The following is a 27,394-nucleotide window of genomic DNA, read 5'->3' as shown; positions in this document are numbered from 1 at the left end:
TCTTTCCACTCACGCCACAGATGCTGTGTTCAATATTCTCTCTCTCTCTCTCTCTCTCTCTCCCCTCTCCATCTCTGCCTCTCCCTCGCTCCCTCTCTAATGCTCTCTGTCTCTGCCTCTCTTTCTCCCACTCTCTCTCCCTCTATCTCTCTCTCTGTGCTCTCTGTCTCTGCCTCTCTTTTTCCCACTCTCTCTCCCTCATTCTCCATATCCCTCTCCCTCACCCTCACTCTGCCTCTCTCACTCCCTCTCATTCCCTGTTTCTCTCTCCCCCTCTCTCCCTCCACCTCCCTTTCACTCCCTCTCTCTTTCTCCCACTCTGCATCCCTCTCCCTGTCATGCTTTCTATTTCTTTCTCTCTTCTCTAGCTTTTCTTCAATCCCTCTCTCTCCCTCCCCCTCTGTCTTTTCTCACTCTTGCTCACCCCGTCTATCATGTCTTTGTTTCTTTTTCTGACTTCCTTCTCACTTTCTCTCTCCGTTTCTCATCTTTCTCTCTCTCTTTCTATTCTCTCTCATTCACCCACTCCCTCTTTTTTTCTTGATTTTTTCCTTTCTCTGTCCTCTCCCTCACGTTCTCACTCTCTCTCACTCTGTCTTTATCTCTTGCTCTCTCTCTCTCTCTTTATTTCGCAAGTTTTTTTTTTCCTCATCGCTGCATGTTTAATTTTTTCTAATCATTATCCTCATTATTCTGTTCTCGTTAGCTATTAGCTCACCATGCATATATTACTCATTATCTCAATCAATGTCATTTACCATGGGAGGGGAGGTCTGTTCTGTGAGAATTCAAATGCTTCCATAATTGAACTTCTTGTTCATGAATAAGGTGAGGTTAGAGAGGCACTGATAGGAAAATTCTGAACTGATGACCATGATCAGTATTTTTATGCTCTGTATGTTGATCAGGAACATAGCCTGCTTAATCACATCTGCACTGAATCCTAATATTTAATACTTCCATGAATAGGGTGTTCTAGAAATTCTTACTGTTTTTTCAGTGTATAAAGGGTGTCTATAACATCACAATACTTGAACATTTTCACAATAGACAATATGTATCATAATATTTAGTTTCCAGAGACTGTAATGAACAAAACGTACCAGCAAAACAGCAGGGACACTTTTAAAGGTGACTTCAACTGTTTTTTCAAAATTTCTGCAGGGTTGAATCTTCAAGATGTAAACAAAGTCATACGGAGTGGTTTAAAGTGAAATGCTCCATTCTAGAGAAGCTTACACAGGTAGACTGTTTACAGTGGTGGTGATAGGAACCAGACTTTTGGAGAGTTAAATGCCCCTAAAAGCTTCCTCTCAGAAAGCTATTAACGAAATTGCTATGAATACACTTCCTGATGTCTCAGACATTGTTTTAAAATAGTTTTGAGAAAGGATTTTGACCCCAAATGCAAAATAGTCCCAAAAGACTTTTGAGACTATTTTGCAGTTCTTGTACAGAAGGTAAAATGCTATGTTTGCATTGTAAGCATCACAACCTCTGTTTGCTACCATCACTGCTGTAAAGAAAACAGAGTCACTAAATTTCTTGCACCATTTCACATCCAACTTCTCTGAATGACTTTTTGTATCTCAGTGATATCTCAGAAAAATTCTCTTTTTAAAGATACATTAAGTTGTTCAGTGTTCTAGAAGTACTAACCATACCCTTGATATACTCAGAAAAGCACATTATGACATGCTTTATCACAATAACGTATCGTCATTTTGTCCACTCCTGATAATGTAATGAAAGATCTTGATTCTCATGGGGTCCTGTTCGCAAATTATTTATTGCTGGTTCAGTTTTTCAGGTTATCAACAGCAGTACAGCAGTATAGACAGAATCCTAGCTACCAACACCAACAGGTAGAACAGTCAGAAAGAGTGGGAGTTAGTTTTGCAAGGTGGAATTAAGGAGTGTAAAGCATATCAATAGTAAGACATGAAAATGAGGCTGCTGTTTGAACTCCGATATAAGAGCTTTAGGGACACACACACACATGGGGTATAAAGACTGGAAGGAATTTTTATTGGTATGCATGAACGGATTACACAACATCCTGAGCAGTGTTTTCATTAAGATGAATGATCTCACGTAGGCTTTGTGTGTATTTGTGTGTGTGTATGAGTGAGTGTTTGTGTGTGTGTGTGAGAAACACAAGAACACTCATTGCACGCTAGAGAGTGTATTATATCCGTTCTGTTGCAGAACTGTTTGCACACGCAAAGGCACGTCGTCCTGTTGAGCTGTACAATATGAACAAAAAATACTATTAAAAAAAAATTGTAAGATGTTCTGCAGTAGGTAGAAATACAATATTTACATTGGTGAATCCATGATGTGATGTGGTCAAAGATTAACCTGCATTGTTTTGACCAAATTAGTTTACTTTGTAGGATGACATGAACATCTTGATTCATCAAAACACTCACAGAAGTACTCATCATTGGTCAAGATGCTCACAACGCATATTAAAAATAGCATTGTGATTGGTTAGTGCCTCATTTGCACATTACAACCTTACAAAAGGCCAGTATCACCATCACTATTAAACCTTTCAAACCAAAGTCTGCGAAAATTGATGTCTTGGCAAATGAAATCATCTTAAATGTAGTTGACACATCTTGTATTTCTCATTTTGAGATTGCTGTTAGGTTTTTCTAAGAATATTGAGCCTCATTTACCAGCCATTCTTAAGAAGAAATTTCTTCTTAAATTCAACAGTTCTGCAGTTTAAGAACACATTGTGAATCTGACAGACTTTTTCTTAGAACCTTTCTCAAAAACAAGTTTAAGAACTTAGGAACATATTGGCAAATAAGGCCCATTTATGCATTTTTTACTTAAATAATTGTATCTAGAGAAATTGTCTTGTTTTATTGGCAGATTGTTTTTGTTTAAGGACATAATGAGAGATTTAAGATGATTCCACTTGCCAAGATATTGTATTTGCAGTGAATGTCTTTAAATCTTCTTTCAAAGTAATAGCCGACCTCATCAGTGTCTACACTGGCCATGGCAAAGTCATCAACAAGTGCAGTTAGAACTTGCTGTGTGCTGCTGTGTTTTCTATGCCTGTACAGATGAAGCACTATGCTGCCTTTATTGTTGGATGCACTGTGATAGCTTGTTATCTAGTATCCTGAGAAGGTTGGTCTCAGTGTGCTTCCAATATGAAATGTGAATGTAAAACTGACCAAAAACATCTATATGGACCAAACAGAGAATGAACAGTCAACTCCTCTCTGCAGACAGTCTTTGATACCTGCAACAGATGAATGTCTGATACTGTTTCCATATGTGAATGTGTTTTATCATCTCTTCATGCATTCTGAATTGGTAATTACAAAAATGGATAGTTTCAGTTTTAAAACAAGGCTGGGGCACATTCAACGGCATTATAAAATATTTGATATACACACATATGACCGCATATATCAGCTATATTATGTATTATTGTGCAGCATTTGAGGTTAGATATTGCAGTGATTTTACTCTGCTACAGTTGCAGGGAAACCAAAGCAATGGACGTACACAGAACATACATAAAACCCTCGGTTTAGCCAGAGTATATAATTTTACAGAAAGTTTGGTGGATATTATCTGAGTTGTTGTCACCGAATATGCATTACAATATCTTTTTAGTCATGACCCTTTCTCCATCTGACTAACGCATGACGTCCGTTATGTCAAATACCAAGCAAACTAAAACTGAAATGCAACAATGTATCATTTCAAACTGGTCAGAAGAACAAAAGTTTTATTCCAGATTTCTCTTCGATGCCCCCAACCACCACATGAATTTGTTTTCAAGCCACCACCAGCAAACGATATTTAATTTAATGAAGCACTGATTAACCAAACCAGGAACTGGATGATAACTACAAATAATACTGGGCTGCCATAAGTAGAGATTTGGAAATGGTTAAACAAACACATTGACATATGTAAAATCACTACCTATTGTATTCATGTTATTTGTTTTTTTCTGTGCAAATAAACACTTACTGCCCAGTTAAATAGTTTTTAAGTGTAATTTTCTCAGGTTCCTAAGGCTTTTGCACTACATTGTAAGTCCAACAACAGCAATGAGATATCACAGTGTAATGAATTAAGTTAAACAGCAGCTATTGCTGCTTTTTTACTTTGAAGTTAAGGTGTTAACAAATGATCTACTGCGCAGCCGCTGAATAATTCTCATATGTCTGTAGAAGTAGACCCTGGAGATGAAGCACACCCAGTGTTTTTCTCCATAAGTAGCTTCTTCATGAACACATCTAGCCCTGCACACACTGTTCCGGCTAAAATACTACTTACCTCTCCAATCGCACACCCTCCACACCTCCAACCTCCTCTGAACCGTCTTATCAACCAAACCACACTTAATCTCTCTTAGTAAAAAATAGTCATTAACTCTTGCATCATAGGCTACGACTCAACACAATGAAGTGTCTACTCTGAAGCTTAAAAACAAAATGCACGTCTGTGCACACAAGTGCAAACAAAAACACGAGCACACATGTGTGAACGTACACACACCAGCAAACAAAGAGGGAAACAAAAGCGTAATTGAAACAGCTGCTGCTTATTTTCCCTGTTTTTCTCTGAATGTGTAAGAGTGGTCCTCCCTGGATAAAAACATAATGTGTGTGTCCATCCGTGGTCAGAGGAACAGCATGTAACTCTATTCTGGGATCTTTAAAAAAAAAGAAACACGTCTACACTAAGCTGTGGTTTTCCAAGCCTGGAGTTGGTGTGGAGCGTAAATAACGATAGTTGGGGTGAGCGATATGGCAAAATATTATAAATGATACTTCAAGATAAAAAGAATGATTTTTATTCAGTGTTTTACAAACTTTGCTGCACTAATTCAATTTAAACAGACCTAATAATGCTCACTTTGTAATAAAACATGCAGTTAGTGTATGTTCTTTAACCTTATCTAAATCACTGTACCGGTATCAGCACACCTCTGTAGAAGCGTTCACTTCCATTTTTTTTAAACATCGATTTTATGCATCAAAGATCAAATGATGCAGTATACCATTAGAAAGCTTGAAATCTCAGGATTTGATTTCCACAAACCGTTTTATGATCCATTATTAATTAGCATTTACGATAGTCTTATTTGCAACACAGCACCAAATAAGCAGACGCTAGCAAATCGGTAAGTACTTACCTTCAAAGCCTTGCTGCTATTCAGACATCATGACCCAAGAGACATCATGACCCAAAACATGTGGTCTAGATAACCCAGCAAGAGCCAGAGATCAGTTTAGAGGTCTATGAGACAGGTGGAAACAAGCTCCTCCATTCTAGCCCCTGTTACCCTGTGTCAGTAATTCCTCCAGTTATTCTGACGGTTGGAAGTGTTGCCTTTAAAAGACCAAGGTCATGATTGTAGCCCAAAATATGTGCAAACAGTGCTCCTTTTAACTTTAGAGGTGCTGTTTCACGCCAAACCAGGGCGACAGTTAACAAGTTAAGTACTGACTATATCCACGTTATACCCAGAAAAGGTTATTGGGACATAATTTGTCAAGGTAACGATACAATATCATAATATTGCCCACCCTTAAGACAGGTTTAAAGCTAAATTATATGTCAGAGATGGAGACTCAAGTCACACTCGGATTGCATGTTGACTGACTCGCAGTTTGACTCGGACTGTAGACTTAAGACTTGTGAAATTTCAGAGGAAAAAAAAAAAACACAAAACTAAACAAATTAGGCTTACCAACCTTATAGTGGCAGAGGAGTAAAACATTTTATTTCCAGACTTATGTGTATGACTTTGTCAGTTTTGCTTCAGATTCAGTAATTTTTGCAGCCGTATTCTCTTGCAGCTTGCAGTGGTGTCAGGTTTGATACAGCGTCAAAAAATGAGCATTTCATCATAGAAGAACCTGTAGGCATTGCATTGTACAAAAATAATCCCGTATTAAAAGCCTCTTCAAATCACAAGCCTTTCATTATAAAAAGACCTTCAGTCTGATGGACAGAACGAAGTGCTACATGCAGTAAATGTGGTATTTAAAGGTTAAAAGAAAGAGAGAGAACAACTTGAAAATGTTGATTTGCATGTAGTTTGGATATCAGTTATGTGAGAGGTACCGGATGTTGCTCCATCGCTTCAAAGAATGCAGTTTTACTGCTCCATGGGCCAGGGCTAGCCAACATTACCCTTCTAGCTGATGCTGCTCGTTGGGCATGGTGACCTTGGGCCAACAATTGATGTTACTGAATATTGCAATAATTTAAACAAGTGCCAACATTTTGCAAATGATTGTTCTTTCATTCTATTTCATGAGCCGTGATGTTTTTTTATTGCTTTACCCTTATTTAATCATTCCCTTTGTACAGTCATTCTAATCTGGGGTTAGTTCAAAAATGTATACAGTAGAAAAGTTAATTAATTTATAGGGTTAATTAGACTATAGAAAACAGAACTTCATCTACTTAACCCCACACATGCATACTTTGGATGCCATTTGGGACGAATATTACAGAGATTTTAACATAGTTTGGCAAAAAATGCTGAGGAACATAAAACAAAATAAAAGAAGAACTCCAGTAAATGAGGTCCACTCTCCAGTAGAGAGTAAAACAGATGAGCTTGTCCAGAAGAAGGGTACCAGTTTGTTGATTTCGCCATTGGGTTGATTTGACAGACCCTCTTCTTTGCTATGTACCGGACTCAGTTTGGCATACTGAACTGGATGATGTATGCTGAGATGTTGTTGCGAATAGTAGTATTGCTAGTATAACCACTGTTACTAGTAATCTGTTTTCTGCGCAGGCGACACATAAAACTGTTAATATCCAGTGGTTCTATGCATTTGTTTGGTTGGAAAATGAAATATTGCCACATTACAGTAATATAAAGGAATATTAGAAGCTAACCCAGCTGCTAATTGTATGGTAATTATATTACCAACCATGAAAGTGCAAGCTATAGGATAAGACTCTGTAACACTCACATGTGGTACTGAATTTGGATCACAGTGATATTATTTATAGAGATTTTTCTGCAGACAATAGTCATTTGTCTTAATTTGTGTTATCATTTAAGCTTAACCGCGGATGCTTATAATTATAAAAGGAGTCTTGATACTTTTGGGCACACTGTAAGACAGAAGTCCAGTAATAATGCTGGAAGTATGTTCTTGTTATTTCAATGAAGCTTTGGTAACACTATCTAAATAAGTCCATGCCTTTTTTTATTACTGTTCGTGTGAATTTAATTGATTTTTTTTTCCTTTTTTCTTCTTTTCTGGTCTCTTCTTTACAGTACCTGTAGAGGTGAGCTGAGATAAAGACTCAGTTTTGTACCTTTCTGAGACTCAAAAGGAAACACGCAGGGCCTTCACTCCCACTCTGCATCCAATTGTAAAAACACATCAGATGGCAGAGACTGCACTGCTATTTTTAGCTTCGGCTCAAACAGGGAGGGAGCTAGCTCTCTCCCTCTCTCTCTCTCTCTCTCTCTCTCTCTCTCTCTCTCTCTCTCTCTCTGTCTCTCTCTCTGTATTCCGTTTCCGTTTCTCTGTATTCTCACTCACTCTCTTGCTCACTCACTCTTTCCCTCTCCTCTCTCTCTCTCTCTCGCCCACTTGCTCACTCTCTGCTCAGTCTCTCTCTCTCTCTCTCTCTCTCTCACTCACTCACACACACACCCTCTCTCTTGCCTCCCTCACTCCCTCACTCATTCATTCAATCTCTTTCTGTCCCCCCTCTCTCTTGCTCACTCGCCCCCCCAGTCTCTCTACTCTCTCACTCACTTTCTCACCATTTCTCTCTCTCTCTTGCTCTGTCACCCTGTCTCTGTGCTCTCTCTGCACTTTCTCTTTTGCTCTCTTTCTCTCCCACTCTCCCCTTATGCTCTCTCTGCTTTCTCTCTGTGCTCTCTCTCTCTCTTTCTCTCTCTCTCGCTCTGATTGAGAGAATGCAGATCAGTCTAATTATGTGTTGTCAAGTCCATTATGCAGGTTCATTAATTGCACCCCTGACATGTGAGAGAGGGGGCAGAGAAGGTGCACAGGAGGAGAAATAAAGGGGGGGGATGAAAGAGTGAGGAATATGCGAAGAGTGTGTGTGTGTGTGTGTGTGTGTGTGTGTGTGTGTGTGTGTGTGCGCGCTGCAGCAGCACCTGTTTTGGCCTTTCTGTAGTCAGGCCTTGGTGAATATGTGAATAGAGAGTAATTACCTCCATAACAGCACCTGTGAGACTCCCTCTTTCTCTCTCCTCTCTCTCTCTCACTACTCTCTCTTTCTCTCTCTTAGCACTCTCTTGTTCTGTCTCTCTCCCCACCTCTCTCACTTTTTCCTTCTCTTCTGTATACATCTCTCTCTCTTTTCCCCTCCCATCTCTCTCTCTCTCTCTCTCTCTGTATAATTTTGATATCAGAAAAAGGCAGAGATAAGCTGTCTTTGCCTTTCACTGATATCAAATATATGTTTTATGTGTGTGTGTGTGTGTGTGTGTGCATTAAAACATAAGAGAGTAAGAAAAAGAGATACAGAATTTTATTATTTTATTTGGTATTCTGACTGCACTGCTGTGCACTGAGGCAGGTAAAGAAGTGGTGTTACAATCGAGAGAGAAGAAGAGAGGGGGTAGATATGAGGTAGTGAGAGACAGTGGGGATAGGGTGGTGATAAAAGAAAGATGAAGTGGATATAGAAGTTGAGAGAAAGATAAGGTAGAGGGAGAAGAAAGAGAGGAAGATGAGGTGTAAAGAGAGGGATAGGGACATGGGTTGAGAGAGAGAGATGAGGTAGAGAGAGACGGAGATGGAGTGGAAACAGAGAAAGATGAGCTGGATAGAGAGAAAGAGGAGAGAGAAAGATGCAGTAGAAACAGAGAGATGAGGTAAGGAGACAGGGAGTGAGGTGGATAGATGGAGAGGGGGTGTGGTAGGGAGAGATACGAGATACGAGAGAGAGGTGAGGTGGAGTAAGAGAGAAAGAAATGAGGTGGAGAGAGATATGGAGAGAGTTAAGGTGAAGAGAGAGAGAAAGAAAGAAAGAGAGATATGGTTGGGGAAAGTACCTCTGCACCTGTATTTGGGATTAGAGTCAGTCAGTGAACTTGGAGAGAAAGAATGCAAGACATTCTGTGCAATTAAATGACAAATTCACATTAGTATAGCGGTTCAACTTTGTCTTGAATTATGTTTATAAGGGCTTCTCTTGACCAAGTGGCAAAACACATAGCTGAAATTATGCACCGTGAATGCTGTAAAAGTCTCCTCTGAATGCAGAAGAAACCAACAAATGACACCTGCTGAGCTGAAGCAGAATGGCTACTTTTGCTACTATTACACAAATTCTACTCAAAAAAAGGATTATTATACTATAAATATATAAAATTATACTGTGGATACTGTCCCTGTGCCCCCTACTCCAATCACTACAAAACCCTGCAGTGCCAAGAGCTGAGAAAAGAAAAGATTTCTCTCTCACAGCTGGCCCTGAGTTCACTGAAGGCCGTTTCACATGTGCACTTTTACACAGGAGTTTAACGTAATTAAACGGCAAGGGGTTAAATGTCAACACAAGCCAGAGTCAAAATCCCAGTAAGACTGACGCAGCAATTTATCTGCAGAGACCTACTGCAATTCCCAGTACAATTGCAATTGAGACCTGGAACATTGTTTGTTTCCCTAATTATGTATTTTTCTGTAACTTCATTATTATCTTCAATCTAAACTGCTATTTTTTACTTGTAATCATTGCTGTTGTAAAAGCTTGTTCTTCTGTGGCAATGCTTGCAGTGCTGGCAATACTGTAACTAAATATGGTCATACCAGTAAAGCTTGCTGGACTGAATTGAACTGGGCTTAATTGAAGAGAGTTGAGTTGGAGAGAGATATGGAAGGAGATGAGAGAGACAGAGAGAGAGATTGTGTTGCCGTAGCTGAGGTTATTTTAGGCTACTCTCACCTACAGAAGATTACTGTGCATGAGAGGACTTATTTCACCTAAGATAGGCTGTATGTATTCTAGTGAGGAAAGTGTACAGTTTGCATATAACGTCTAATAATTTGTAATTTGTGTGTATGTATGTGTGTTATTACATATGTGAACTTATGAACTTACATACTGTGCTGTTGGAACACAACCTCGTATTTCCGTTTTTGTCATTTTTCAGTTTTTGTGTGTAAATTTCTTGATGAATGGACCAAAAAAATGACCCAACATTACTTGAAAAAACATCTGGTTCCATTCGCTTACGTTAAAAGTAGAGTATGTTTTTTCCTTTTATCGTAAAGGTCTCATTTTGGAGATACGGGGTTTTATTCCGAGAACAGCGATATGTGAAACACATAGGTGTGTTTGGTTAGAGATGAGGGGGCGACACTGTGTGTCCCTTAAGGAAAATATGAACAGGTCATGTGATCATATTTCCAGGAAAGCTCAACACAATTGAGAGAAGCACTGTGGGATACCTGTTAGTATGACAAGACTCTCTCACCTTGCTCTCTCATATTCTCACTCTCTCTGTCTTTCTCTGTCTCTCACTTCCTCTTGTCTGTCTTGCGCTCTTTGTCTCTTTTAGTGTCAGTCCTTTTATTCACTTGTGATGCAAGTGGCCAGCACAGAAACACCAAGTACATGCAGTGCTTGAGGCCTTTTGGTGCCCTGCCTTTAACTAATTGTTTTCTAGGAAGTTCTCTAGATTGCAAGAATATGATGCTTTTTGCCTTGTTCTGTAATACTGTGTTCTGCATGTGTTGGTGTTTTCCCTGACGTAACACACTTGACCCAATAAATCTGTTATTTAAAGGTTTGCAAAGCTGCAACAGCCACAGCTGTGTTTGTATTGATAAGGAAATGTTCACATACAGACATTTTTTTATTACTGTTTTTTGTGTTTGAGAACTCAACTACAGAATTGGCTTAGTCAGAATACCCATCCCTAGACTGGTTTAGTGCAGCATAGCGACAACCGAAACAACCAAAATATCTGTGTTAATGGGGTTGAGTTTTATGGTAAGACATACAGTCATATGCAAAGGTTTTGGCATGTTGGTTAAATTACCTTTTTGTTGATTTTGTGAAAATAAAAAGTGAAAATAAGTTAACACATCCTCTACAGAGAGCACACTTTTAAACATTTTAATGCACAGATGCTGTTTATTTGATGATTTGAACATATCGGATGAAAAAAACACATAATGTGGTCTGTTATGGCACTTGTTTTTTGTTGTTCTTCTTTTTTCAGCTTATTTTAAACTGAGAAAATGAATGGAAACTGAACTTATTTTCACTAAGAAAATCAACAAAACAATTTGACCAGGGGTGTTGATGGGTTACAGAGATTTCAAATGAGAGCTGTTCTGGAACCATTGAGGATGAATACATTTTTGGTTGCTGTTTTGTTTCTAGAAAAATATTATTTGTTTGCGGTTTTAAGTTCCTTAGTCCAGTTTGAAGCCCTGATCGTAACACTTTTCTTTCGTACTGTGAAACCTGGTATCAGGGAGGGTCTCTATGCTGAGCATTTCCGCTCAATGATAGGTGGGGATGATGAGAGGGGGATGTGAAACTACTAGTGCATTGTGTTTTATATAAAAATCACAGGACATTTTAGAGATATGCAAAAGGCATTACATTTCAAAGACATTGGGAAAACAAAAATTGTCTTTTAAATTGTGTTTGTTTGTAAACCAACAAAGTATAAATGTCAGTTTTTTTCAAGCTAACTCTAACAAGCCTGTTTTGAAAGTGTGTGCTTTAGAGCAGGGGAACTTTAGAACGAGTGTAGGAAACCGTTGTGCTACTATAATGTAGTCTATACAGAAGCCAGGCAGATTTTTTTCCAGTGTTTTCACTGGTGTCTGCTTCTGCCGCTGCTTATATGAATTATGAATAATTAAGATCTAGTTCAGAGACTTAAAACTGGGGCTGCTAAATTAATGGACTGTAGCACATATTGCTCTGCAGTATGACAGGCTGTATATGAACGATTTCAAAATTACAAAATTACAATTCCAATATTCGCTTGTGTTTGATGCGTACTTACAGGAATTGAGGCTTACCTCCTCAGGTGGGCAGATGGAAAGCTATGGTCTAAAGAAGAGAAGGTTGGGACTCCCCAAAAGCGGTGTCTTTAGATTGTGTCCCAGGACAGGGGTTTTATTAAGTGTAGTCTAATTTGCATTTCAAACCACAATAACAATAGCACAGCCAAGCGCGACAATTCTTCTTGCTCTTCTGTTTGCCTTTCTCATCTTCTCGAAACAGACTGACTCATAGCTTAGACTTTCTGAAGTGTGCATTCGGATTAGATTTCCTAGAAATGTGCATGCATTTCTTTAGAAAGAGATCCTCTCTTCAGTGTCAATCATATTTTTGGTTAGAAAGTGGAGAACATCTCAGTGTCGAACTTCATAGATCAGATAATGCAGGATCTCTGTAAACAATGGGGCAATCTGATCCTTGTGAAGCTTGTGAATACATGAAAACCAGCCACTGTAAATGATACCAGTTAAATATTTTTTTGTCAGGTGTCTTACTTTATTTTGATTGTCCACTGTACTAAATATCTATTAAATTTACTTTTATACAATACTCATCTAAACCTTACCCTGACACTGGTCCAAATCCTAATGCATAAAACATGAACATTGTTTATTGTCAGCTTATTCGCCAGATAGTCTGTTAACGATGTGAGCATATGTAGAAAAGCTACAGGGGACTGTCAAAATAGTGATTTTTGCATCACTCTTGTTGAAAAAAAGTTCATATGTACTACGTGACTTGGCAGTCATTTATCTCATTTTGATCTCTTTTTTTTCCCTCTGTTTCAATTTACAGCTTCAGACAACAGTCAGCGATTTCAAGAAACATGTTTTGCTTTTGCATTAACGCCACAGCAAGTCCAGCAAATCAGCAGTTCAATGTAAGTCCTCTTTCACTCTCTGGACTTGTATCATGCTCACAATAAGACTAGCCTGACTAGCCTAACTAGCCTAATTATAATACAGACCTAACTGCTGACCTTAGTCTGATTGCACATCTCATCTCATTGAATTCTCAGCTGGCCATTTTACTGTATGTGAAATATCATTGTTCTTTTAGCCAAGTTATTTGAAATTAAATTGAAACACTTTAGTTTCTGACTTTTTCACAGTGTTTCACAGATGAACGCTTTAGCTTAAGCTGTGCACTGCATCCTTTTCTAAGGGAGATGCAGGCCAGAAATGCACCTTTCATAAGCTTCCAGAGACGTATGATGTAGAGCATCACTGTTTTCACTGTTTTTGATTATCTTTCATGAATACATTTCATTTACTTTCATTTACTAAGACAACAAATTTAATTTTCTCATTTTAATTTGTAAAACACCAGAAATCCAGAAATCGTCTCTAATCAGTGTTGATCTATTCTGGAAAGTATTTAGTAGTGATTCAAAAATATTTTTCTATTAGTAGGTTTTTGCTGATGGACTCTTTAAAGGAGAATTCCACCGAGTTTTCAAAACGTCTGCATAATTCAGTGGTTGATATGTAAACAAAGTTATTTAGAGTGGTTTGGTGTGAAATATTCATTTCTTTGCAGTGGCGGTGATGGAAACCAGTGGTTGCCATGTCTACACAAATATAGCCATTTTATTTAATAAAACCACCAGTGAAGCTACACATGTCTGAGTTTTATATATAATGTTGATGATTGTAAAGTAGTGTCAAATCTGAAAAAAAAAAATTCTTTGGGGAATGTTTTGCCTTAGAACACCCTTCATGATTCCCTCCACCATGAATAGTTTAAAATAAATTGATTAAAATATGCTTTAGGCCAAAACATAATTACAAAACTATCATAGTCTCAGACGTGAGGCTGAGTGTTTATAACCATTTAGTGTAATAACTTTATGTGAGGGAGCTTTTAGAGGCGGACATCCGGTTCCTATCACCACCACTGTGAACAATTCTGACTTGGTAAGTTTCTCTAGAATGAAGCATTTCACACTAAACCAGTCTGAATGCTGTTGACATGCAAACCGTTTAATTACACAGAAATTTTGAAAAATCAGTGGAGTTCCCCTTTAAGCAGAACTAGGTTGTTTATTCTTTATGCATACAAGTCACATGACACCTCTCAGCATGACTGGAATGTTTATGAAAGCAAGTGCAATTTAAATGTAATGGTATGTGATTTTATCTTTAGGGACATCTTGGGGACCAAATGTGACTTCATGGTACAAGTACAGTTACGGTAAGTAATCTGTATGTTCATGTTGTGCATCTTTATGCGTGTAATAAAAAAACTAAAGCAGTTCTGTATTTCTTAACGGCCAAAAAATGTTTAAGGAAGTCTGTCTCCATCGCTAGGTTTTGCTTATCAGAAACCAGCTGTCCACAGGAAGACCACTTTCCTCCTAACCTTTGTGTAAAAGTCAATGGGAAGCCGTGTAATCTTCCGGTGAGAAATACAACCAAAAATAGATACATATTCTCTTTTTCAATAAAAACAACCAAAGTTACTGACAGTTAAGCTTCACAGTAAAACCATCTAAGGTTAGGCTGCAGTAAGATTGTTATTTAGAGTTATGATTTTGGGAATTGTTTGTCTGTCTGCAGGGCTACCTTCCTCCCACCAAAAATGGAGTTGAACCAAAGCGTCCCAGCAGACCCATTAACATTACCTCACTGGTCAGACTGTCCACCACCGTCCCTAACACCATTGTGGTGTCTTGGACATCCGAGATTGGAAGGGTAGGCTTTGGTCTAAATCCACTAAAGCTCCTGCTCATGTTTGTTAGCAAACAGCTCTGTTTTCGTTTCTCAAAATCCAAGTGCTAGCATTTATGATTAGACTTTCTTCTAGAAGTCTTCCATATCTTCCATACAGTTTCTTGCTGTAGATGTCATTTAATTTAGAGTTTGGAGACTTGATAAGCCCAGGATTAAGCCAACTGCTTTAGTTATGGGATTATGACCGCTTTAGAAAGTTTTGCCTTTCAAGCCATCCTCCCCACAGCGTGTGGGAGCAAATACATTTTTGTCCTCATTCACACAGGTTCATCACAGCTCTAGTAGATTAAAATTGATTATTGCCCTAATAGTGGAGTATTTTCAGGTGTAAAGCTGTGTTTTATGCACATTGCTTGCTTTATGAAGGACAGCAACCTTTTGTCTCCTTTCATCTGTGTTATTCTCTGATCTTTCCCATGTTGTAGAATGACTAAGGGTATTTGGTCTACAGAATGGTTCATATTTTTACACCAGTGAACAGGAAGTCATGCATGACCACATACGAGTTTCGAGTCGCACAGACTCAAGTTTGCACTTTAAAAAGGTCAAATACGAATGGAAATATATGAAGGTTTTACACACACAGTATATCATTGCTGTATTATGAGAAATAACACCGCTACCAGAGATATAACACTTGATTTTTGACAAAGTGCATTCATTATACGTCAGCTGTTATTCTTATCAAAACTCTTCACACACAAATTAGTTACAAATGATTATGCATAAACATTTTGGAATAAACTTATGTGTCAACCCATTTTTATTAAACTTCATTCATTAGAACGTCTAGAAGTGCCAGTAATTGTGACAAATGTGTTTTTATTTTTCTTTGTTTGAATAATTTACCTCACTGTAAGGTTATTTCTCTCATACTGTCATTGTAAGGTCAAGCTGATAAACATTTTTTGTCAGACCAATCTTTGCTCATCTTTTACCAAGGGTGACAGTAGTTTTGGAGGACACTGTACATTTAAGTATATTAAAAAGACTGAAACATACCCAAACAGTCATAGCTTGAAGACGGCTATCATTTGCACCAGAAAATGACACCATAATGAATTCATTATCTTGCTTATTATAAATAAATGCTAATGAAATGAGAAAGTCCCCTGCATTAAAATTACTACTTACTTTTAAGATTAGCCTCCTGCTACTTTATATTTCTCATCAGTTCCCTTATCCACCTGCTTGAACTTAAAGCACGACTGCTCAGGGGAAGTTCTTTTAGCGCTTATGTCATTTATTATCATAAGCCATGTCTGAACTCGCATGTGTTGGTGTTCCAGTGTGCAGTAAATTTTTTGCATTTTTTACTTTAGTGTGAAGAGTGAAGGAACGGAATCTGTGTCCAAAATAACTCAATTTGACCTTTAGTGCAAGAGCTATTAGCTCATGCCCTATATTCTGTGCTGTGTGTCAGATAGGCAAACATTTTGCATTCAGCCAGTGTCATGTGAATTATGCCTGTGGTGGTTGTGAGCTCATTGGTTACAAGCAGCCTGGTGCCCTGGAGCAGACGTGTCCATATGTTTCAGCGGTGAACTGTTGTAGTGGGAATCTAATGCGAATGTGTCAAAACATTAGGGTGTTAAGGTCAGGTGTTTATATGTATCATAATAGTAGGACTTCTCATTAGTAGAATTTCATTACTTGGCATGGCTAAATTGTGAAGTATGAACAATGTGAGTTTTATTGTAATTCAGGATGTACAGACTGGTGACAAATTACAGGAATAATCAACATAAAGCTTCAGTGCACCTTGGCAGAAGTCTCGAACTGTTCTAAAAGATATTCCCTCAGTTAGTGTTTTGATGATGGTGGTAGAGAGCACTCGCTGACCTATCAGTCCAAAATCCCCAGGTTTTCTATTGGATTGAGATCTGGTGATTGCAAAGGCCACAGCATATGATTTACATCATTTTTACATCATTGTCAGTAAAATGTAAAATGTCCCCCATTGCATAAGTCACCGGACACCCTCACTGTAGAGGTCAAGCATTTAGGCCTTGTTCTTTTGGTGTATGCCACACTTGCATTCACCCACTTGTGGAGAATATGGTGAGAATCTGACTCTCATTTTTTGTACACCAGTGAACTCTCAAATGTGCATTTGTCTTTGTAATGAGGGGTTTATGCACTGCTACTCTACTATAAAATCCCTCTCTATGTAATTGGTGACAGACTGTTTTTCTCACACCATCTGAGTACATTCTGCATTGACGTTCTCAGTCACTTGAGTTGCTCTTCTGTTTTTCTTAATGTGTAATAAGCATACATGAACATCACGGTGACTCTTATGACCAAAATTTCCAGTCCATATTTACTGATGTCTTTCACATAGGTTTAAATGCAGATGTCATTTTAGTCATAATTCTTATTAAAATATACAGGCCAGTTAAGCAGACTTTGTGACTGAAGTTCTCGCCATGCGTGTCCCAATGATGAACCTTCTTTCAAAGTCACTTAGATTTTTTTCTTTTGCTGTCTTGATCCAAAATCAACTGCAGTGCTCAGCATTTGTGTATATTCCACAGACCACAGTAGGATGCAGTGGTGTAGATAGACCTAGGACAAAAAGTTAGTATACTATAAATATGCACCCCATCACCACATCTAGACTGTGCTTGTGTTTGTGTGTGTGTGTTGACTACATAACATTACAGTTTTGGAATTTTATACTGTGGTACCTCTCTATTTTGAAGATAGTGAGCTGATTAACCCTTGTGTGGTGTTGATGTGTTTGTTACTCAGTGGATCTGGTGGACCCACCACATTATTGTTTTTTAAATCAATACAGCCATAAGAATTTATGTAAAAATACCAGATGTTTTAAATATCACAAGTGGTCAGCGTAGGGTTCCCCTTTTGCAGCTGTGGCCAGTCAGCAGCCTGTCCATGTTGTCCACCCTCACACCCTCACACACACATATACAAACACATACACACAGACCCACACACACTAACAGCAGGTCATGTAAGAGGAGAACAGTGTGAAGGGACACAGCACCTCCACACTTTTATTCCCCGCGGGTTCACCCCAACACCACATGTGTAATGTAACTGTGTAGGGGCTGACTCAAGGTTAATTATCATACACATCATGCTAAAGAAATATAACATCTTTGCTGACATTAGTGTTTCTTGCTTATGCCTGTAGCAACTCAGTGCTCTTTGTTTATTAAAATGAACATTCACAGGAATTTTCATTCACAATCTGTCTATTACTTGAAGTCAAATCAGCAGCTGTGTGCCTGACAGCTGGTTGAAGACTCGAACACTGTGGTATCCTGTGGTGGTATCCATGAAAACCAGACAAAAATGTGTCACAGCCAAGAGCTATCTCTTTTTGCCCAGGGTCTGGACATTTATAAGTACCTCTAATATTGTCTGTACTATTGCCCTAATGTCTGTAATCTAAAGTCTTCAAAAAGAATGAAAAAGAAATTTATTAATCATCTTCTGAATTTGAGAGGCCACTTGGATTACAGTGGAGATACACATAAACTCATTATTAGGCAACATATAGGCAACAGCTTAGTAAAAAAAAAAAAAGTCAGTAAACAGGGCACATGTGCATATATGCCCAGCTACAACACTGGTAGGATCATACAGTACACCTGTCTGCAAGCTCTCCACTCATTTGTTTCCTTGTTTAATTTGTCACACATCTGTGTCTGACCAAATGGGTGAGTACATGTTGCATAATTTTTTGAAATGCTTTAAGCTTTGTACAGGGTTCTGATGAAGTCATCATCACACATAACTCCCTGCTGACATGATCATGTATTTAAAGTGCTGTATGTGTTCTCTTGTAGAGTTACTCTATGGCGGTGTATCTGGTGAAGCAGCAGTCGTCTACAGCCCTGTTACAGAGACTCCGTGCCAAGGGCATCAGAAATCCCAGACCACTCCATAGCTCTCAGTAAGAACATTCACTAGTTACTGTGCGTGATCTAGGGTCAAAACAGGCATGTATAGCTAATTTGAACAAAGCAGTCAGTGTTAAAAGAATCAGAAGCTATAAAATATTCTTTGTATGTCGAAACCTGTCTTCATTTGTCAGAAAGTGTCATAATTGCAAAACTCCCATATAATCTTCATTTGAAAAAAAATAAATAAATAAATAAAAATAAACGCATATCCAACAATATCATGGTCTGGGTGAACAGATTGCTAGGATTTTATTCCTTAGTCAGCCTCACAAATCTTCCAAAATGCTTGAATGGCCACATATTCCACGCTGCAGCCTATAAACTGTCTGAGCTAGCTTGTTAATGCTAAAAGAATGCTCCTGTAATTGCCACAACAGGTTATAAATTCTAGTCTAATAGCACCTGGGCTCAAGGCAGTTGTACCGAATGCTCCAGCTTGCTTTTTCTAATTTATTACCATGCTGTCTGGAGACCCTGATAAATTATGTGTTAGCATGCTGCAGCAAAGCTGCTGTTGAGGCTGTGGCTAGAAGCTGTCTTTGTAGGTAACAAGAGTAAGGCTGAATCATAAATGGTTCCCTGCTCCCTATGTAGTGCACGATGTAGGTCATGAAATAATGCCTTCTAAACCCAAATTTTGCTTTATATGTCAAGCAGAAAGGCATTTGCGTTCAGTCATTAGCTGCATGACTCTCTGTTTAACATTTTAGAGCGCTATATGGATGTAGAAGCCATAGTTCCATGATCTGTGTAGTGCACTTTATAGGGAGTAGCAAGCCATTTGAGATTCACCCTAACTCCACCTTCCTATGTATGTGGAGAACTTCCACCAAAGCTAATTTTTTGAGTAGTTTTTTTTTTTTCGTGTGTGTGTTTTTTTTTTTTTTTCCACTGGGGTCATGTTGGCTAATGTAGACTGGTCACGATTGCCTGATCACAATTATTTGATCTGATTTGATTGCAGTTATTTAAATTGACTGCAATTATATTGCACAGTTGTTGGCCCGAGTCAGATGTTTATGCCACAACCAGCAATGTGAAGTAGATGCATTTTCATCAGTTGGGTTGAGGCTAATGCACACATACAAAGAAAGCAGAAAACACATTTGCTGAGACACGTCATGTGACTTTTCTTTATTTAAGCTTGAGTTGTTTCTGTATTCAGTTGCTAGCTACTGAATATGGACAATTAGGAAATAAGATGGCTAATCAGCCATTTTGGCCTCTTTAGGCTTGTATTTTGATAGTTACTTACAACAAAAAGACAATTAAATTGCTTTATAATTTAAACATTCATATGGCAATTAATCGTCTGATAAAATTTCATGGTCGTGACAAGCCTCATGTCAGACTGCTAAAATTCAGCTTTACTTTGTTTTTTTCTTTTTTCCATCTGTTGTCACTGAGATGGATATTTGCAAGTCTGTACTTGCAGTCTTGAGTAGAGTTGCATTTTCTTGCAGCATGCTGTGGATTAATTTGGTATTTGGTCACATGCTAGACATATCTTTTTAGCTTGATTGAAAATGTGTTTTCTCACTGCCCGAGGATAACACTGTCTGCTTTTTCTGCAGTCAAAGAAAAATTAACAGCTGACCCAGACAGTGAAATTGCCACAACCAGTCTGCGAGTGTCGTTACTGTGTCCGGTAAGCGTACATGCTCATACGCACATCCTTTTCTTTTATAAGCATCTCACATGTCTGTACATGCAGTCTGATAGCTCAGAGCCTTATCAGGCCTGAAGCCTTAAGATTCATGCCTCTGTTTTGAAATGCCTAGTTTCAGCTTTGTTCAAAACAGCCCTCTGTTATGAAGGTATTTTGAAATGGAGATACTTAAACAGTGATTCATGTATGCAAAACTTTCTCATTAATCTTCTTTTGTCAAATATACTCTAACTTTTAAAAGGTTGGAATGACAATTCAAAAGTGTGAGATCACTGTTTTCAGTAAATTTAAAAAAAATATATGAAATGATTCTATTACGATGCTGCTACTCTCCAATTTCAGCTTTCAACTGTCTCGTATTTGATACGTATCAAATGTATGTTATCATTTAAAAAATTTTTGCATTACCAAAAACTTGAAATTTTGTTAAACATGTTAAAATATGCTTCTTGTGTCTAGATTATAGTATTTCAGTCTACGCTGTATAAGTTATTATTGCATTAAATAAATTGAAGAAGCTTTTATGTGTGTTCTCTGTGGCTCAGATCAAGCAATTTTGACATTTTGTACTCTTTTCTGAAATAAATGCAGAGCGTAAATCTACCTCTGTAATTTGTATTGTGATTTTATCCCATGCGGATTAGGCATAAATAATACAGACATCCTATGGTAAAATTACATCACCCCACCCCACTTACATCACCCAAACTAACCCTGTCTGAACAGTACCTTTGTCAGTCATACTTTACTGTGCATGTATGTGCGCTTCCTTGTGGAACTGATATTACACTCTTTGCTTTGTCTCTCCACCTGTGTGTGTGTGTGTGCGTTGTCTATGCGGGGTGTGTGTTTTGCCTCCATGTCTGTGCGTATGTGTATGCAGCTGGGGAAGATGCGGCTGTTGATTCCATGCCGGGCGGTGACGTGTTCACACCTGCAGTGTTTTGATGCCACACTCTACATCCAGATGAATGAGAAGAAGCCCACCTGGGTGTGTCCTGTCTGTGACAAGAAAGCCCCCTATGAACACCTTATTATTGATGGGTATGACTGCCTGCAACACACACAAACATATGAACATCTTCATTTTCAAGGGTGTAAACCAGTATACTCTCAAAAGCTCAGAATCACCCTCCCTCCCCACTCCCCTTTCTTTTTCTTTTTTTTTCTTTTTCTTTCTCTCTTTTACTCTGTCTCTCTCCCTCTCTCTCTCTGTCTGTCTTTCTGTTTTTCTCCCGTCTTTCTCTTTTAGTCTCTGTGTGTGTCTGTGTGTCTCTATCTTTCTCACCCTTTCTCTCCTTCTCTGTCTGCCTCTCTCGCTCTCAATGCAGTGTTTTATCATGCTTTATTGGCAAAAATGTCATATTTTCATTAATGCCAAAGTAAATTACATATGCATTAAAGGTAACATAAATGAAAAGCAAGGTTATTAGTCATGAACAAAGAACAAATGGGTAAAGTTCACTTTTATCACTATTGTTTTGCCTCTCTTTATCTTTCTCATTCTGTCTCTCACTCTGTAGGTTGTTTATGGAGATTCTAAACAGCTGTGTAGACTGCGATGAGATTCAGTTTAAAGAGGATGGGAGTTGGGCCCCCATGAGGTCGAAAAAGGAGGTGCAGGAGGTGTCTGCTTCATGTAACGGCGTAGATGGTAATTACCTATTTGTAATTTATATGTGCTTGTTATATAGAAATTGTTACTAACACATCCACACATTCATGTAGAATTAGTGAAAAAGTCTGCAGTTTGGTAACAACAGTAAGAGTAAGAGTTTTTCTTTTCCTAAATTAATCTTGGACTGCCTCTGTGTTATCTGTGTGTGTGTGGGTTTGTGGTTGCCTGGCCTAGCTTTGCTTACAGAACAGTGCGTAAACAGTAAGTCGGGTGGAAAAATCAATGCCTGTAACAGCATTTACACTAAAAAGATTTCGGATGTGTAACAGTAGGGGTGTGGGAGGAACAAGCTAACACATTTTGCTCTTTGCTTAATAATCTTAAATTATTTTGTGCAAAATTAATAATACTTTTATGTAAGCAACGTATACTTCTCTGCTAACAAACATAAACATCATTCTTAGCACCTACTGTTTTTGAACAGATGAGCCAAAAGCTAAATTAGTGCAAAAGTTACAGCTTACTTCATAGGCAGGGCTAGTGGTAACAGTCGCTAAACAGTCTGGTAAATCAATGCAATTCAATACTAATACTATTCCAAGTCATTTTAACCAAAAAACCTCTGCAACCTAAATACAAAAAAATGTGAATATGATTAGTGAAAAGAGGCTGAAATGCAGTTACTTGTCGATTGTAAATTCTTCTGGATATTAAGGGGTTTTTTTTTATTTGCAGTTTTCTCCAGACTAACAACATGAAAGAATTCCTCCTTAACAAGTAAAAGAGAACAATCTCTTATATTCCATTGTATTAGTCTATTATAATGATGTGAATGTACAACATGCATAAGTGAAAAGCCTATCAAACTAACCAAACAAATCCATCTCATGGACTTCATGCAATAATGAATCAGAGAAAAAAAAAAACCTGAATATGGCTGTTCAGTTAGCAAGGCTCTGATAGTTAGCCAAAAAAGACCCATAGTCTCTTCCGTAGTCTCCAGAGCTGATACACTATCTAAGGAGAAGCCATGTTTAAAGTTTTTAAACCCTTTAAGAAGCCTCACTTACTGTTCAGTGGTGTTACGGGCACAGAAATTGTCAAAGGCTATGTTCATAGCCTCAACTCATTCATCTCATTCATTAAAAGTTTACTTTCAGAGGTCAGAAAAGGTTATTTCAGAACACATCACACTGTTGTGACATGGTTTCTGCAGATCCTTAAAAAGTCTTATAATGTCTTAAAATAGGTGTTAAAATTATAAGATCATAGACGGTCTTAGAATGTTTTATTTTTTACTTTTAGCGGTATTAAAGTTGAGGATGTCCGTTCCTTAGTGGATCAGGGATTGTCTCTATTAAGTCTCTTTTATTTCTTTTTTGCTCTCTGTTTACTCCACTGTCATTGAGCAGACAACCTGCGGCAGAGAGTGCGTTTTCAGAAGCAGTCTAAATGTCTGGAGTCTGCAGTGGAAAATGCATAGTATAATATCTGTAATTCTGGTGTGTCAACTGTGTTTGAACTAGCCACCTTTCTCCTAAACATAGGCGTGTAAACTGTGAATACATGGCTTACACTCCAAGTCTGGATTCTGCCAGTTAGTGCAAGAACCAAACTATACAAAACTGTATTAAACCAGCATTAGCAGGAATGGTTCGCTGAAGGAGCAACTACTATAAATATCAGAGTGGTATTCATGACGCTTAGTCCACAAAAAAAGATATTGTTCAATTTGTATACCACTATGCAAATATAGAGGACAAAGTGATTTAACTGTAGAATTTCAAATAACTAGTAGCCAAATAGTCAAGGAGGTCAATATTAAGCTGTGAATGATTTTGACAAAGTAGACTGAAAATAAAGTAGGCCGATATTAAAGCACTCAGATTGGATTAGGAGATTAGGAGACAAAAAAGGAACCTCTAATTAAATTGTGAGATGATGCCTAAAGACCAACTGAAAAGAGTCAATATGTATATTAAACTAATTCCAAATAGTCTGCCAACTAAAAATATAAAAACAACAGTGAACAACAGAAACTGACCACTGATGAAGAGGTAGAGGACAGCAGAACTGACAAAGACACAGAAAAGACTTCTGTATGGATTGAATAATCACATAGCTCAAGTCCATATATGTTTGGGGAACATACACAATAGCACAAGCCATATTTGATTGTGTGTATTGTTGTGTGGTGAAAAGGGTATTAATTCTGCTTTATTGAGGTCCTAAAAAGGTATAAAAAGCATTGAGTTTGATTTTAAAAATTGTGCAGCAACCCCATGTAGGAAATATAGAAAATGAAATTGCAAATGAAAAAGCAAAGACCTGAAAGAACCAACTTTGGTTTAAAAGGCATACTTGGTTATAATCATGTGCTTCTCTTAATTCTATTCACTGTTTTCTTAATTGTAATTGACATAAGACTTGAGATCCCAACTGTAACTAGGGGTTTTAATGTGGATTATGTGATAGCCTGCTTGTTGTGATCCATGTGTCATGCTTTTTTGTGCTAATATACAATCTGTCTTTTTCATCTGTTTCATTTTTTGTTTATATTTATTCAAAGTTTACTAACATTGCTTAAATTAACATTCTTTCTTTTGTGAAGTATATGTCTTGATCTTTCTTAGTTTTCATTATGCTTTCACCTTTCTTTGGCTTTGGGGATTTTTTGTAATCCTAAATGTAAATGGGTTTCAAGAATAATTAGGAGAATGTCAAGTGTGCTAATATTATATTAAACTTTGTAAATTGCCTGTCAGAGAATGTGAAAGGCATTAGTCATCCAATTAAGCACAAAAAAATCTTTCATCGACCATAACATTGGAAGAAGTTTTCGAGGAGACTCAGTAAAATGACTTTGAACATCTGAAACTTCAAAGAGACGGAGCTGAGCAGGCTGATGATGGTTAGCAGCTCTTCAGTAATTGAGTTGAGCATCAGGGCAGTAGATATAGTTTTCTGTAGTTATAACCAGTTGTAACTACTGCAAGATATGCACAAAATACTCTGGTTATATTGCTCCCTACCGTGACTGCGATACACTTCACTATGCATTACAAACACATTGGTGAACCTTAGATGTGGGGTATTATAATTGTGGGAGAGCTGGGTGGTTGTGGGCTGTGGCTAGAGATATTGTAGCTTGGAAGACACAAGAAGAATGAAGGATAGAGTATAGACAGAATAATATATAAGAGCAATATCAGTGTGAATGAGTCCATCATACACATCCTGCCTCCATTCTCTTCCATGTGCTCATGCTGGCAGGCGGGTGTCGGACATCAGCTTCAGATCAGAAATCCAACTCGCACACGAACAGCAACAACAAGAAAGTGGAAGTGATCGACTTGACTCTAGACAGCTCGTCTGAGGATGAGGAGGATGAAGAGCCCCCTCCAAAACGAAGCTGCCCCTCTCTCTCACCCACCTCCCCACAGATGAATAAGGGGTGAGTATGTATGAGAAGTTCTGAATTCACTTTGGCATTTAAAAGCTTGACATGTTTTTGCTGATGTGAATGGGCAGTTACAGTCAAAAGTATTGTATATAGTCTGCTCATTGTAAACAAGATGTTGCTGTAATGTGATGTAATTCTTGTCCTTGTTTATTTGTGTATAATGTTTTTAATGCTATATCCTTGCTGTGTACCTGTGTAGGGATGGACGTTTTAGTTGAGTTTGATATTTGAATTTGTAATGTATTATTTGAAAACTATTAGCAAACAACTCGCCACTTCAAAAACGCCACCAGAGACAGGGGTGCCACTCTTATGCTCCATTCACATTTCCATTGAAAAAAACATCGTTCTCCACCTCATAGTGATACGTGACCTACAGCGGCATGAAGCCATGCAAACGTTGACATGGCGACAGTGTTACCGGCAAAAATGAATGGAATTTATTTAAGGTAAATGTAGGATAGTCCATACATTTTTAATACTGGGTTCGTCTGTAATTCAACAGATTCATAAACACAGGGCTACTCTTACTGTACTATATTATTCCCACACTCAGACCACAAATCCATAGTGGATAACGTGGCTTGAAATTTACAGAAGATAAACGGATGTGTCATCTTGTACCTTTTAGCTTGGAAAACTGTGAGTTTGTGAAGTGTTAGTTAGCTGATACCAAACCGGATAAAATCGCTAAACAATAGTGAAAGTTTTATTCCATTAAGTCTCTATCTATAGTGCAAAATGGGCTTTAGCTTGGTGTTAATCTGCGTTTTTCTGCGACGCTTCCTATGTGCTATACCTGCGCTTTGTAATATCTGCTCCGGTGCCAAAATCCGCTGGCATCGTTCTCGTCCAGTGTATGAAAGCTTTTAGCCAGCTGCAGTAGATTTTCTTTGCTTCCTTCTTTAGACTAAATAGATCTGGTCACAACATAAGACGCAGGCTTTACATTGCCATTTGATGGAGTATAGTGTCCAGGCATCACTTTGTTGACCAATATGAGAATGTATAATGTTAAAGAGTAGTTATTTTGTGTATAAAAAAACTAAAAATCAAAATTTTGTGTAAACTTGTCATAACTGTTTAAATATTCGAAAATTCTGACTCTCATCCCCGTACCTGTGTGTGTGTGTGTGTGTGTGTGTGTGTGTGTGTTGTTGTTCTATAGAGTGTTAAATCTGTGTACGCAGCCATCTCCTGTGAGTCGAACTCCCAGCATGCCTCAAGTGGAGACCAACTACATCCCCCCTCCACCGCCCCTCATACAGGACTACCGTCACTATTATCCTACCCCCAACGACCTGTCAGGTGTGTACACACACACAACACACACACACACACACACACACAGAAATCCACATTCATAGAAATATTCTGAAAAGTAGAATATCGCTGTCGTAAGAACACCCTGTTATGTCCTAAACATCTTGTCTAACATTAGTTAATGTAACTTCAACTTGAAAAAATTTCAGAATTGACTTATTTTACCTTGTTAGTTTATGTGCTCTTTTACATATTTTCATGAAAAATATATATTGTGTTCATCTTCCTAATTTCTCATAAAGTAATAAAATAGGCCGATATCTCAACAAAATACTGTCAGCATTTTATCACTTTACATACACACACACACACAAAACACACAAAGAGTGTGTGCTGCCTAGAAGAATTTATTACATTTCAATGGGAAGCCACTCTGTATTACCAGTGTTACCAGCGGAAACTCCTCTCAGAACTGATTTGTTTTTGTTTTGAATAATTTGTCAAAAATACACAGTTAACAACTTGACATGAGTGTGAAAGAATTGGATCAGATTCATTGTATTTTTCCTCTGATATGCGATCCAGCATTTTCTGCTGATATCACCCCAATACCCATCGGTACTGATATGCCATCTCTACTTTTGACTTTGGTTATGTCATTATATATAAGCTGGCGGTGGAAAATAA

At 38.0% G+C, this 27,394-nt stretch overlaps 1 protein-coding gene across 1 annotated transcript in view; it reads left to right on the top strand.

Annotated features, from left to right (window-relative positions):
- The window catches only part of pias1a (protein inhibitor of activated STAT, 1a), a 70,069-nt gene that overhangs the window by 35,670 nt on the left and 7,005 nt on the right, over window positions 1–27,394 (top strand). Inside the window, 11 exon segments of the mRNA XM_036584244.1 lie at window positions 12,823–12,907; window positions 14,173–14,220; window positions 14,337–14,427; window positions 14,586–14,720; window positions 18,578–18,661; window positions 18,663–18,684; window positions 20,269–20,342; window positions 21,247–21,407; window positions 21,887–22,017; window positions 25,255–25,435; window positions 26,613–26,752. Of these exon segments, the coding sequence (XP_036440137.1) occupies window positions 12,823–12,907; window positions 14,173–14,220; window positions 14,337–14,427; window positions 14,586–14,720; window positions 18,578–18,661; window positions 18,663–18,684; window positions 20,269–20,342; window positions 21,247–21,407; window positions 21,887–22,017; window positions 25,255–25,435; window positions 26,613–26,752 (1,152 nt within the window).

The sequence above is a fragment of the Colossoma macropomum genome, unplaced genomic scaffold (assembly GCF_904425465.1).
Source record: "Colossoma macropomum unplaced genomic scaffold, Colossoma_macropomum, whole genome shotgun sequence".
Classification (NCBI taxonomy): domain Eukaryota; kingdom Metazoa; phylum Chordata; class Actinopteri; order Characiformes; family Serrasalmidae; genus Colossoma; species Colossoma macropomum.
The sequence above is the reverse complement of the archived record's forward strand: the minus strand, read 5'-3'. Positions and strand labels throughout refer to the sequence as shown.